Source organism: Cupressus sempervirens, chromosome 9, assembly GCF_028749045.1.
Source record: "Cupressus sempervirens isolate cs-2001-9-10 chromosome 9, ASM2874904v1, whole genome shotgun sequence".
In the NCBI taxonomy this organism is placed as follows: domain Eukaryota; kingdom Viridiplantae; phylum Streptophyta; class Pinopsida; order Cupressales; family Cupressaceae; genus Cupressus; species Cupressus sempervirens.
In genome coordinates, this window is record NC_143126.1 from 806,619,009 (window position 1) to 806,634,653 (window position 15,645).

At 34.0% G+C, this 15,645-nt stretch overlaps 1 protein-coding gene across 1 annotated transcript in view; it reads left to right on the forward strand.

Moving 5' to 3' along the window:
• Positions 1 to 15,645, forward strand: part of LOC149541155 (protochlorophyllide-dependent translocon component 52, chloroplastic-like) — a 399,465-nt gene that overhangs the window by 294,661 nt on the left and 89,159 nt on the right. Inside the window, exon 6 of the mRNA XM_089802144.1 lies at positions 13,133 to 13,320. Within this exon, the coding sequence (XP_089658270.1) occupies positions 13,133 to 13,320 (188 nt within the window). The remainder of the gene's footprint in view (positions 1 to 13,132; positions 13,321 to 15,645) is intronic.

Genomic DNA, 15,645 nt, shown 5'->3' on the forward strand with positions numbered 1-15,645 from the left:
AGCCTAAAATATTCCTAGGATCCCCAATTACTTTTCTAGCTCAAGGAGCAAAAAAAAGTTCACGAGATTAAAAACCAACGTGAAATTTTTCCAGTCACTACCTCCATTTATCCAAGCACTATAGCTTATTTTGACGGCAGTCGCTATGTCATGATGGTTACTTAACTCACATCTTACCATAACGACAAAGTGATAGCCCTTGATCTTTTCATTATCGGGTGGTGCTCCTTAAAAGGAAAAGAGATGTAGGGCACAAAATCTAAAGAACATAAGGGAATATTTGAAAACTTTTTTTTTTCAAATTCATGCCTGAGTTTTTTTTTTTTTAAACACAGGAGACTTAGGATTCACTTAAGGTATTATAATGGTTGTGTTGATAGACAAACCTTGATAATTTAATAGATTTCAACAACACATGAATCAGGGCATGACTAAGGTATCCTAAAATTATGAAAATTATGAGGAATGAAAATCCTAGTCTACAAAATGCAAAGACCTAAATTGATTTTTCACCAAAATTTTAGACTTTTTCTATACTGTGAAAAATTAGACCAATAGAAAGCAAGACTGTACCTCAAAGAATAGAGGAAGATGTAAAGATAAGAGAGGATATAGGGGAAGCTATGGAGGTAGGAGCAATGATAGTAGGTCCTAAGGTGAATCCAAGCTGACTGAACAATGTGGAGAAACTAGTCAAAGAGTTAGTTCAAGTAGAGGTAGAGGCAGAGGTAGATCATCAGGAGGAACGAGACCATCCTACTTTTCTACAATGAAGTGTTACCACTGTCAAAAACTTGGACACCCTATCTATAGGTGTCCTAAAAAGGGAACACCATCACAAGGATAAAATAAGATAGCATACATTCATGAAGATGCTTCAAGTGTGAACTCACCTAATATCTAGTTGGATTTCGAAAGTGGTGAGAACTTAATAATAAAAAGGTTCCTAATTAAAGAACTAGTCAAAGGAGAGCCCAAGAAAAGAAGATCACTCTTTAGGGTGAGATGTAAGATTATGAGGAAGGTTTTCAAAGTTATCATAGACTTAGGGTCTATTGATAACATAATTTTAGAAGAGGCCATAGCTAAACTCAAGATTCCTAAAATACCTTAGAGCACTCCTAACAAGGTCACCTAGCTAAACAAGGAGAAACATATTTTGGTGAATGAGAAGGCATGGATTGAGTGCACCATAAGAGGATATAAAGACAAGATTTTATGTGATGTTTTGCCCATGGATGCCTGTCACCTATTATTAGGTAGGCCATGGTAGTTTGATAGAAAGCCATACATAATGGTGAGCTCAACTCTTACACCTTTAAAAAGAATGGGGTGAGTTATAAAATTCAATCACTACTTGAATTAGATAATCAAGGGAGTGGACCTAATGTGCTGATGTTGAAAGGGAAAGAGTTCATGAAAACTCTTGACCAAGAAGAAGGAGTGGGTTATGCTATTGTGGTGAAACCCAAAGAAGGAAGAGAGACTAAGGAGGACATACCTCATGAGGTACAATAGATTTTGGATGAATTCAAAAGTATTATATTAGATGGAACACCTAAAATCCTACCACCTTAAAGAGAATTCAACCATAAAATAGACTTGGCTCTAGAGGCATCTCTTCCAAATAAGGCACCTTACAAGCTAACTCCTGAACAAAATAGGGAAGTTGCAAAGAAAGTACAAGAGTTGATGGATAAAGGGTTGATAAGGAAGAGTACCAACCCATGTGATGTTCCTACTATTTTGGCACCTAAAAAAGGAGGAACATGGAGGTTATGCATAGACTCTAGATCCATAAACAATATCACAATCTGATATAGGTTTCCCATACCTAGGATTGAGGACTTAATGGATTGCCTAGGAGGGGCTAAGTACTACACCAAGATAAACCTTAAAAGTGGCTATCATCAGATAAGAATAAAAGAGGGAGATGAGTGAAAAATAACTTTTAAAACCAATGAAGGACTCTATGAATGGATAGTCATGCCATTTGGCCTTTCCAATGCTCCAAGTATGTTCATGAGGCTCATGAATGAGGTGTTGAAAAAATTCACAGGTAAGTTTTTGGTAGTATACTTAGATGATATATTAATTTTAAGCATGAGTAAGGAGGAACACTTAGAGAATATTAGAATTTTATTGTCTAAGTTGAAAGAAGAACACCTAACCATCAATCTAGACAAGTATGATTTCATGAAGCAGGAACTAGTCTATTTAGGCTTTGTTCTACCTCAAGGAGATCTTAAAATGGATGAAGACAAAGTTGCAGCACTATTGAGTTGGCCAAATCCCAAAAATGCTAGTGAAGTGAGGATTTTCCATGTCCTAGCTCAATACTATAGAAAGTTCATTAGAAACTTCAGTGGGATATGTGCTTCCATGATGGATACTATCAAGGGTGGAATAAAGACCAAGTTTGTGTGGACACTAGAAACAAATAAGGGATTTGAGACATTAAAGAGATAGGTAACTACCAAGCCTATCCTAAGGTTACCTACTTTTAATGAACCTTTTGTTGTAGAATGTGATGCTAGTAATATATAATAGTGGGAGGAGCCTTAAGTCAAAGCAATAGACTAGTGGCTTTCTTTAGTGAAAAGCTAAATTTAGAAAAAAAAAAGTACTCTTCCTATGATTTGGAACTTTATGCACTTGTTTAATCCCTTAGAAAATAGAGGCATTATCTCTTGCACAAGGAGTTTGTAGTGTTCACTGATAATTAAGCTTTGAGTTTCCTCAAGTCCCAAGACAAACTAAGGCATAGACATGTCAAGTGGGTGGAGTATTTAAAATCTTATACTTTCACCACAAAATAGAAGAAGGGGCAACTCAATAAAGAAGTAGATGCTTCAAATGAGTAGAAGGCTACTCACTATTCAAGAAATCCAAGTAAGAAGCATAGGGTTGGATAATTTCAAATAACTCTACCAAACTGATGGAGATTTTGCAATAGCATACAAGGTGTGTCAAGAGCACCTAAATCACTTTCATGGTGAGTTTGTAGACTATACATTGCAGAATGGGGTATTCTTCAAAGGAGGACAATTATGTGTGCCAAAAGGTTCCATGAGCAAGAACCTCATTCAAGAAAAAATAATGGGAGTTTGAGTGGCCATTTTGGCTTAAATAAGACCTTGAAATTGGTTCAAAGGTGCTACTATTGGCCTAAAATGCAAAGAGATGTCAAAGTTTATGTTGAGCAATGCATCATATGTCAAAGTGAAAAGGGGACTTCTACAAATGTAGGACTTTATTAGCCTCTCCCAATACCAAGTAGACCATGAGAATGTGTAAGTATGGATTTTGTGGTTGGTTTACCTCTTTATAGCATCTATGTAGTAGTGGACAAATTAAGAAAAATGAGTCATTTTATTCCATGCAAGTTCACCCATGATGCAAGTCATATTGCTTACTTGTTTTTCAAGGAAGTTGTGTGGATTCATGGTTTACCAACAAGCATTGTATTTGACAAGGATAGAAAATTTATGGGACATTTTTGGAGGTCCTTATGGAAAATACTAGGTACCAATTTATCCTTTAGTTAAGCCTACCATCCTCAAAATGATGGTTAGACTGAATTAGTCAGTAGGATACTTTGAAACTTGTTAAGATGCTTAAACAAGGAGTATGGTTTGACATGGGATTTAGTCCTCCACCAAGTAGAGTTTTCTTATAATGACAACATTAATAGAACTACAAGCAAGAGTCCCTTTGAGATTGTTTTTACCTATTTTTTCCCTCACCAAAATTTGAATTCAAACACTTGAGACCTCCCAATGGCCACTTACCATCTTTACTATTATTTAAATGCCTGGGAAATACAAAAAAAAAAAAGATTTGACTTTCTATTTTCCTACAAATTTTTGTGCCGTCAGATCTTTGGTGATTTAAGGTGGGCACTTTCTCGCATTTTCAAAACAAACAACCATTAAACATTGTGGGGAAGCTCCTTCATGACATATGGCAGGTGGGTTCATCTTCTTTTGTGGTCCATAGAGGGAAGAGGTATCAATCCAGTTGGAATTCTGGTTAGTGCTCGCTTTTTTGCATTTTGTGTTTTGTCAAACTTCCCGACAATGTGGGAAAGCACTAGGTTTCCATGTGTTCTCATGGGCCCAAAGGAATAAAATTTAAAGTTGCAGTGATGTCACATGTTCCCAGTTATACCTTCCACTGTTAGATCTTCAAGGATCAATGGCTGGCACATGCCCACAATAAGGAGTTGCAAGGAAATTAAATAATGTAGGTATGCACCCTTGTGATGCATGGCCTAGTGTGATGTCAGGGGCCCACTCTTCTTAGGAGAAATAAATAATTTTTGTCATGGCACTTGTTAGAACACATGGGTTTGAAAAGGTGATATTCTATTGAGTAGAAAGATCAACCATTTGATGCAAACAGATCAAGGGCTGACACTTTCCTGCAATAAGAAGATGCAGGGATGTTAAGGAATGTGAGCATGTGCCTACCTACCTTGTGTCCTTGTGGGGTCAGGTCTATTCCTTATGCCACAGCTGGATGTCAAGGTGGTGCTAGGTCATGCTAAGTCAGATGTTGAGTGTTCGTGGGCCCAAAAATTTTAGTGGGGCAGGCGCAGTGTAATGAGGATCTTCACAATTGTTGATCTTGGAGAGATCAACGATCAATACTTTCCCACAATATGAAGATGTGAGGAAATTAAACATTACAAGGAAGCACTTGAAGGACACATGACCTAGTGGGCCTAGCTAAGGCATTAATAGTTAGAGGCTAGCAGTTATGTGACCGCCACAGTCAGGGTCTTGAGGATGTGGTACAATTAGTTATGAAGATGTGGTAAAACTCAATAAGACTTTGCGAGGTGGTAGAAAATTGAAAGACTATTGGCCCACATGGCTCATCCTGGTGGTAGAGTTCGGTTGACTTTCTAACTTTGCTAATTCATGAGCCAAAAATAAAGGAGATCACGTTTTGTTGCATGATTTGATTCTCATGATCAATGTTAACCACTCTCAAATGAATGTTGAGTCTAGTAAATAGCAAGAGAACACTCCACTACCTTAGTTCATCCACCTACTTGGTCAGAATGGTTTAAAGGTTGTTTCTATCAGAGCCCTATTTCAACTAAATATCAGGTTTCATTGTATCTAAATTTGTACCCAAATTAGATTTTCTCCAGATCCTTATCGAGACTTAATGGTAGTGGTTGTGGAGTAACTTTAGAGAAAATATCTCAATTATGCTTGAACTATAAAGGCAATTTTTGTAGATTTTGTTCTGGTCGACTCTTCTCTAACTTCTCTGATATTGCTCTACAATTTCACTATAAATTCCCTTTGTCTCTAAACTGTATGAAATTCTACCTTATCTCCTTCAACCATTGATGTAAAGTGCAAGAACTATTTCCCTCTCATTGGTGTATTGTAGATATTTGAAATCTTGCATGACTATATCTCTTTTGGGCTATGAATGGTATATAAGTGAATCCTCTCTTTCCTTGTGTCATTCATTTGGGTTTTCTAATCTGCATGTGATTGTTAGATTAAAGCAAGTCTAATTGTGTATATCTTTTGGTCTCATGATGTTTCAAAAGTGCATGTATGGAAAAAGATTGGTTTGAACACTCTATTTTGGTGCATAAACCCCTTAGGTTAGAGTAGGTATATTTTCTTTCACGCATTCCTTCTCCCTTTTCCTCTCCAAGAGTAGTTAGGTGCACCCTGATAGTAAAGGAAGCTGACCTTCTCCAGAGACTCAACCTCACAGTTCAAGTCCCATAGCTTGAAGGTTGTTTCCATGTTTCACAAGGTTGTCCTTAGGTAAAAACTTTGGACAAGGGTGCAAACCTTTGTGAAAACAATTGTAAATGGGATACATCCTAGGGGTGTATGTGAATTGAGAAACCTAGATGATCAAGTACCTAATAGTTGTTATGCTAAAGATTTCAGTTAATCCATAAAGGAAGTGCATGAGCAAGTAAAAAAGTACCTCATTGATAACACTAAGAAGATCAAGGACAAAGCTGATCTCAAGAAGAGAGAAGTACAATTTGGTGTAGGAGACTTGGTCATGGTTCACCTAAACAAAGAAAGAATGGAAAAGGGGACCTCAACAAAGTTACAAATGAGAAGTCTTGGGCCATGTCCTATACTGGCAAAGTATGGGAAAAATGCTTACAAGGTTGGGCTACCAGATGATCTAGCCATTTTTTCCATCTTCAATGTAGCAGACTTAGTCATATATAAAGGACCTCTTACTGAGGTGGATCAACATGTGGAGGAACCTCAGAAGGATGCTCAAACAACAACTTTTCCCCCTAAGCCAAAGCTTTAAGCAGAGAGGATATTGGACTCTTGGATTCATACCAAAACTAGACATGGCACATACAAAGAACACCTTGTCAAATGGTAAGGAAAAATAGACTCAGAGGCTACATGGAACCCAAAGAATTAGTTCAAGCTTCATAGTATAGATCTCCACCTTTTGCCTCTAGAAGGGACTTAGCTTCTTTGGTGGGGAGTATGGTGTAGGGGCACCTTGAAACATAAGGCCCTCACCATTTTAAATTTTTTTGCAATGTGCTCCAAGAGAACCTTTGCAAGTAGAACAAGGGTGTAAGGACCTAGGTGTGTTTTGGCAACAATAAGTAGGGTGTAGGAAGTTACTAAATGACCTTAGAATCAAGGCATTCCTTGGTGTATAGCAATAAATAACATAGAACTTAAGGGATTCCCTATTGTTGGAGTCCTAACATAGGTCTCTAGCCTAGAGAAGGGTACCTAGCATGGAAAATCTAAGGGATGGACAAATTAGCAAGAAGAAGATGTTACAAATTGAAAACAAGAAAAAATGCAAAAGTTGCTATGCAAGAAATGTTGCAATTCAACAAAAAGTTGTTGATTACCATTCCAAACATAAAGGAGGCTTATAGAAGACCTAAATGGGAAGGAGAATGACCTAAGAGGGCCTATTTAATCTTCTAAAACCATAAAGTTTCTAGTTGGTTGTGTCAGTGTATGGACTATATGCTGGAATGTTTTTTTTTTATTGTAAGAAGAAAAATTTGAGAGTAATGAAAGCTTTTGAGAGTTAGTTTGATTTATGTACCACTTGAATACTATAGATATTCTTATTTAGGAAATTTATGGTTCAATAGAGTAGTTGTGTTTGTTTCATTTTTCATTGCTTGTAAAGTCTCTTCTTTATTGCCAGTCTATTGTCCTGTTCTAATCCATTTGCATTAGAAATGATGTAACTCACTATCCCATTGTAGAAATACTATGACGTCTTGGGGATAGTGAGTGTACATATGTACTTCAACTTGGTAGAAGCAAGGGCCCTCAAAATCTTGGGATGAAATTTTGAGCTCTTGCCCTAGGTGAGCCAAAGCATGCCCAACTAGGGAAATTGGACATTACAAAGCACCAAGACAATAGGGTTGTGAAGATTTCTAGAAGAGTGAACATGGAGGTTGAAGGGGAGTATGATAAGGTCATTTGGGTAGAAAGAAAAGGTTCCACCAATCCATTAAGGAACTTAGCAAACTCAAACAATAGGTTGGCCTTGAAAACCCTTAAAACCCTCAAATGCAGCATAGATATTGTATGATAGTTTTGAGGTTTAAAACCTTGAAAATATGAAAGTACTCATGATATTAATAAAGGTTTATGAAGAAAATTTGGATTTTTTAGTGGAGAAAATTTGAAGAAATTCCTAATTTATAGGAACATGAGGGCTAATTGGGGCTCTTTCTTGTAGCTCTATTTTGAAGGAAAAGTGTGAAATCGGTAAGAAGTGCAACCACAGTGAGCTGTTTTGGAATACAAAAGAAGTGTATTTAAAAGTCTTGAATCTCCTCCATGACCCTACAAGTTGAGTGTGAAGAATGGTCAAAAAGACCTAGTTCAGTTGAAAGACCTTGAGTACCCTCCATCTAGTGTGGGAACCTAGCAGATGACAAGAAGTGAAGATTGATCAAGATAGTAGATTAGGGCTTAGGATTGGGGGATTTTTGGTTAATAGGGATCCTATAGGTCAATTTGGTGATCTAGTAAGACACCTTAGGTCTCAAAGGAAAATGTGAAGCATGAACTTGTGATTAGTTCATCCCTACTCTCCCTATCAATTTCTTAGAAGTGTATAATAAATCTAATTTTATAAAAATGAAAATAAACATTAAAAAAATCAAATTTTGTTATTTCATTATAAAGAAAAATAAATTTAATAATAAAATAAATTTTAAAACTATATTATTGTTGGAAACTACAATTGAGATAATTGTTATGTTGTCATTGATGTCAAACCTAATTGGTAAGATAATTTGGTATATGATTTGAGTGCCATATCAAGATTATTGATGACAAGGATTTGAGAAGATGGACATAACAAAAGTATTTAGAGAAAAGGTAGAGTTTTGAGAGGAATTACAATGGGTACTTGATTAGTTAAACTTTGACAAGATAAAGTGATTTTTTAAATCATGCTACAAGTAAAGAAAATAGTTGTACTAAACCCTTGAAGAAATAATCAAAGATTGACCACATATAGGCTTGACTAAGAAAAAGAATAGAAGACTACGAAACTTGAAGTTTATACCAAGTGATGCTAGTGCCAACTGAGCACTAGTATAAGATAAGAAAATTTAGTGTCGATTGTGCATTATTATTGACTAACCATCAGTATATGTGCCAAACAGAAATGTTAGTAGTGACCAGTGTTAGAACACAATGTTGGATGAGGGACAACATTTGATGAATTATGAGAAAATCAATATTTCTAGTTCACATAGTTGATTTCATGGAATATTCAAAATATGTTGAAGATAAGGATGGATGACCTAGAGCATTTAATTCAAGGGAAAATGTGTTTGAGCATTTTTATGCAAGAATTCAAGGAAAAGTTTGGAGAAGTTTCTAGAAGAGAAAAGAGGAGATGAAATATTGGAAAGATTCGATGAATCTAACCAAAATCTAAGATCTACAGTGGTGTTTAAGAGGGAAAAAATTAGAATCACCTATTTAAGATGGCATGAGTGCTAATGAAAAAAACATCAAGGAGAGGTTACAAAAACTTGTGAAGGCCTAAAGAGGTTGGAAGAGTTGTTAATGGTATTGATTGGAAAAACTAAGCTAGAGGCTAAAAGAGTTGTGAAGAGTCAAAGTGTGATTGCTTGAAGGAGTGCCAAGTAGATCAAAGATAGAGATGACAATGAAGTCTATTCAGTGGATTAGACCATGATCTATATTTGCAAAGTGAGTTGTATTTGTCAGATCAAACCTACTATTACTTTCTAACCATTGTATCAATATTGAAATCCTTTAGTCAAGGTTGATCTAATAGTCATATATAAATCCTTTAATTAGGGTGAAATTATAATGGAATGTTCTTAAGACCTCTAACAAGGACACTCCTAATAGGGTGATTAAATAATTTATCAAGGTTAAATTTAATAATTTGTTTTGTAACCTTTAACAGGGTTGGCTCCTGACAGAGCTCACTTTAGAAGACTAAAAGATTAGCAACATGTTACTAGAGGCTTTTATGAAATTAGGTTTCCATGTTAAATCATAGTGTCATCTTGTGTGGACATCATTTGCAATTTTTTACTATTAATATTTTACATTCTACAAGTTTGATAAGCATTAGGACAATAGGTTTCAAGTTTATGTTACTGATTATTTACTATAGAGGCCGAGCTATTGGATGCTTAGATAAGGATTAGTTGAAGTGATAAATTATTCAATTGGTACTTCTAGACCTTTGATAACTGATTAAACCCCCTTCTCAATTATTCTAAATACACTAACAATTAGTATCAAATCATTGGTTCTTGTAAAAAAAAGTTTTAAGGTACTTGAAGCTAAAGATCAAGATGTACAAAAAGGAGGTACTAAAGTTGAATAAAGAGAACTTCCCTACATGGTGCATGGAAGATTTTGATGAAGTAAAAAGGAAGAAGAGATGACCAAGACAATAAGAGAAACAAGGACTACAAAGAAAAAGGTAAGAAATCTTGTTAAATTACTGAAGAAGAAACACATAATAAGTTTGAAAATAATGGTGAAGAAGTTGTGTATGTTTCTATAAAAGAAGATTTTGATGAAAATGAGAACACTACATTAATTTCATATGTGAGTAAAGGTGATAGGTGGATAATTTATAGTGGTTATTCACATCACATGACTAGTAATAAAAGTAAATTTGAAACCATGGAATCATATAAGGCTAGATGTGTTATGTTTGGTAATGATGACCACATCTTGTGAAAGGTAAAGGATCAATACAATTGATTGATAAGATCAAAAGTGACAATATTTATTTGGGGTGAAGGACTTAACTATAATTTATTGAGTATTTCATAGTTGAACAAAATAGGATACAAAGTTGAATTCAATCACAAGAATGCCAATATATTTGATGCCATTGGTGAACTGATTAGAAGTGGTGATTATATAAGAGGTAACTTTTTCTATCTAGATTTATTTTATGAGACATGCTTGTTTGCACAAAATAAATATATATGGTTATGGAATAAGAGGTTATTTCATGTGAACTTTGATAATTTGGTAAGCATTAGTAAGATTAAAAAACTAAGAGGGTTACCAAGATTGAATAAACCTAATAATGCTATGTGTAAACAACATCAATTGGAAAAAATGACAAAGTCTAGTTTCAAGAGAAAGACATACACATCTAATGATATTTTGGAAATGGTTCATACTAACCTATGTGGACCTATTGGAGTACAAAGCTATTTTAGAGATAAATATTTCATTCTATTTATTGATGACTATTATAGAATGATGACTATGATATTTCTTAAAGAAAAATATGATTCTTTTCAATTGTTTAAGTGGTATTTGGCCATAGTTGAAAATGAAATAGGTAAGAGTCTGAAGTGCTTGAGATATGATAGAGGAGGATAGTTTATCTCTAATGAATTCAATATATTTTGCAATTATAGAGGAATCAAAAGACCAATGTTAGCACCTAGGACCCCTCCCCAAAATGTAATAACTGAAAGGAGAAATAGAACAATCATGGACTATGCTAGAAGATTGATGATGTAGAAGAATGTGTTACAAAAATATTGGAGAGAAGTTGTAAGTATAATAGTCTACACTTTGAATAGAATACAAGTCAATAAAGGTACAAATGTTAGAACCTTTGAATTTTGGTATGGGTATGCACCTAATGTGAAGTATTTTTATTTTTTTGGAAGAAAATGCTATATACTTAAAGATAATAGAAACATAAAACTTGAAGCTAAGGGTGATGAAAGCATATTCCTAGGATATTCCACTAAGAGAAAATATTATAAGTGTTTGAACTCTAACACTAACAAAGTTGTTGAAAGTGAAAATGTGAAAGTTGATGAATATGAATAAAAGAACGAAGTTGAATGCAAGAAAGAAATTGAAGACTACAACACATTTATTTATGTGGATGAAGATTGTCCGTACATCTTACCTATGCAAGAGAATAAATTTATCAAAATAAAATAACAATGAATGCTAGGTTAAAGTAGCAAGTTTCTTAGTAATAGATTATATGTGCCAATCATCAACACAATGTTGGTAGAGGGATAGAACATAGTGTTGGCCGATGGACAACATTTGATAAATTATGAGGAAATCATGATTTCTAGTTGATACAATTGGTTTTTTGGAATATGTAGAACATGTGGAAGATAAGGATGGATTATCTAGAGCATTTAATTTGAAGGAAGCTATGTTTGGGAATTTCTATTTAAGAATTCAAGGAAAAGTTTGGAGAAGTTTCTAGAAGAGAAAAGAGGAGACAAAGTTTTTAAAGGATTCAATGAATCTAACAAAAAACTAAGATCTACAATGGTGTCTAAGTGGTAAAAGATCAAAATTACCTATTTAAGGATGTATAAGGGCTAATATAAACATGATAGAGAAGGAGGTTAGCAAAATTGGTGAAGACCTAGATAGGTTAGAATAGTTGTTGATGTTATTGATTGGCAAAATTAAGCTAGAGGCTAAAAGGAATTGTGTAGAATTAAATTATGATTTCTTAAAGGAGTGCCAAGAAGATTAGGCACAGAGATGACAATGAAGCAAAGTTAGTGGATCAACATGTGAACCAAACTATGATTTGTATTTGCAAAGTGATTTGTATTTGTCATATTAAAGCTACTGTTACATTCTAACCCACGTATCAGTATTGAAATCCTTTAATCAAGGTTGACCTAATAGTCATATATAAATCATTTAATCAAGATAGAAATCTAATGGAATATTCTTAAGACTGCTAACAAGGCCACTCTTAACAGGGTGATTAAATCCTTTAACAAGGTCATATTTAACAATGTTTTTTGTAGCCTTTAACAGGGTTGGATCATAACAAAGCTAACTTTATAAGAATGAAATATTGGTGACATGTTACTGATGGTTTTTCCCAAATTGGGTTTCCATGTTAAATCCTAGTGTTGACTTATGTGGATGTCATTTGTGATGTTTTACTGTTAATATTTTACATTATGCAAGTTTGGTAATTATTAGGACAATGGACTGCAAGTTTATGTTGCTGATTATTTACTATAGTGGCTGAGCTATTGGATGCATAGATCTGAATTAATTAAAGTGATTAATTATTTAATTGGTACATCTGGACCTTGGATAATTGATTCACCCCAACTCTTAGTTATTCTAAATATTCTAACAATGATAACTTAGAAAATGAATCTTATGTAAGATAATGTTTTTAAATAATTCATATTTAAAATAAAGTAGTAATTCTCTTTTATTTATTTAACACATCTTTAGAGAAATAATATTTTTCTCCTTTTTAATGCAACTTCATAAAACAGTGTTATGACTCAATTGGAAAGAGATTTGAGTGGTAAAGCACAAGGTCATAAGATCTAGTCTCCTCCTAGCTCACATGGTATTGGAGGGTGTGTCACACCAACATTACTAGTCACATTAAAATAATTATCTAGCACATTGTAGTTTATGAGAGGTTCTATGTCCAATTTAGAATATAAATATACATCAATTAAAGTATTGTTTTTCCTTTAAAAATATTTTTAAAAATTTAACATATTTTCTACTTAGATTACAAATTCATTATTTTAATATCTCTATTTTTACTTATTGTTAAAAGTAAATTTTTCTTAATACAGGAACACATACTTTACAAGGATGGAAAAGGGAAATGGGAAAAGACTTGTTATGTGCCTACAAAAGCAGATGCATTGGTGGTTGCATTTAGAAAATGGTTGAAACAATATTCTATTCGTGGAATTCCTTGGGGAGACAAGCTCAATAACACTCTTCTATCCACCCCTCCAAAAGAACAATTAATGGATAGGTATGCTTTCATATGTTTGGTAGAATCTATGATATCATTATTTATTTAAAAACATAAAGAAAAAATAATTTATTACTTTTATGACTTTAAAAAATAAATTATTTGGTGGCTCTTTCTTGTATGATATTTATTCCTTTTTAGTATATTTTACACTTTTTATGTGTTTCTTCCAACTCAATTATTTTGATATGATATTTCCATTATGTGTGTGTGTGTGTGTGTGTGTGCGTGTGTGTGCGTGTGTAATTATTATGTATGTACGTGTTTACAACATAAAATGTTCTTTCCAACTTGAAATGGCGTCAACGTAAATAAAAAATATGGATTCGTCAACAAGAAAGTAAGGCGAGTGTGCATAAACAAAAATGTTGAAAATGAAAGATGCTAAAAATAAAGTCAATTTACTTTAGGGCATTCAAGAGTGTGTGAATTCATTTTAAGCACCAAATCCAAATGTGTGTTAGCCTAAACATTCACGTCAATTCTAAACACCAAGTCCAAATTTTTTCTATGCTAAGATTTATCCATTCAAATGAAAGTGATTAAGCCATACAAGTTCATTAAATTTTGAGTCTAAGTCATAAAAATCACTACAAATTCCCTTAGTGATGAAAATCACTATTGGTTTGTTTTAAGTCTTTCAAGGTTAATTCCCAAGAGTAATAAGCATTAAGAAAAATTTGCAAGAAAATATGCTTAGGTGTCTAAAATGCTCCCATCTGCAATGCTACAATAAACAAGTTAATTAGCTTCAACAAAATCTTAAAAATGAAGGCTAACTATGGAAAAAATTTATTTTAACTTTTTTTGTAATTTTTTTAATACATGAATAAGCTTAGAATGACCTAAATTCTATGAAACCACCAAAAGTCAAAATTTGATTTATACTTAGAAAAAAAAGAGAGAGCAAAAATTGTAGACGATAAAATTCAGGCAAAGATGATAGAATGTGTAGATGACAGAATAGAAGGTCATTGGAAAAGTGTAGACACCAAAATAGGAGGTTGTTGAAAAAGTGCAGATGCCAGAATAGGTCACAAAATGCTTAGATGAAAGTTTTAGAGTCAGAGATGATAATTTAGTGCACCCACAACGCAGACGACAACCTGTAATGCGGAGATGACAGAACAATTTTTTTATCAAAATGTAGAAATGCTAATCTGCGCAGATGCCAATCTATGTAGACATTGATCTGCATAGACAAAAGAATGCAGATGACACTACATTCAACACAGATGACAAAGCGAGGTTTTTTGTGATGGACTGTAAATTCTTGATAGATTTTTGAGATGAAAACAAGGACGTGGGTCCCATCGAGTATGCCAAAATGTGTGTTAGAAAATGTGACCTATTAGTAGCATGAGTTAACAAGAAAACATTAGTTAAAAACCTTGAAAGTATAACAAAGATTCATCAAAATGCAAGGAATAAACACTAACTAATTCTTGCTTGGGTTTTGCAACCCTAAGCCGCTAACAAGCCAAATCTTTCAGCCACCTCTATAGCTCAACAAAGGCACCCATAAGAGGCCTCGTTGGTGTGTTAAGATGGGGGGTATGTTTGGTGTGCTCTCCCAAACAAAAAAATGGAGTGAATCTCTTGAATGAATATGAAAATGTGAGTAAAAATGAAATATGAATCTAAGCTAAATGAGATGAAGAACACCTCAAGAAATGGCTATGGAGAAAGCCATACTTGAGAGCATTCAAGAATGAAACTATGGAATGCAACTAAGAAACCAATGAGATGTGCAAACTAAATTAAGATGTAAATGAAATGGAGATGCTAATACATGAAGAAACTAGGCTAACAATGCATGAGATAAACTAAATCAGCTACCAAATAGTTAGTATGCACCTAAAATCTCTATGAAAATCAAACTACAATGCAAACTCTTAGCATGAGAACTCAAAACTCAAAATGACATGGTAATAATGCAACAATAGGAGATACAAATGCTTGAGAAAAACCCTCTATTTATAGGCTCAAGAGAGGGCTTGGTGAGGTGGCATCCATGTAGATGCAACATAAGGTGACATGCAAGCCATGAAAATGGTCAAGAATTCAAAGTTTTCTCACACATGTGTGAGAAAATTTGAGAAGAAGAGTGGGAGACAAGAGTGTGTAGGCATGCCATCTAACACATGAGTGAGCACACTCTTAGGCTAATGAGGGGGATTAGGGAGATGATTAGGAATAATTAAGTGGGATTAGAGAAGAAGTAGGCTTAAGAGGATGAAAATGATGGTTATAGTCTAGGTTCTAGGTTAGACTTAAGATTAAATTAAATAAAATTTAATTTAATCATAGGTTTAGAAGAATTAA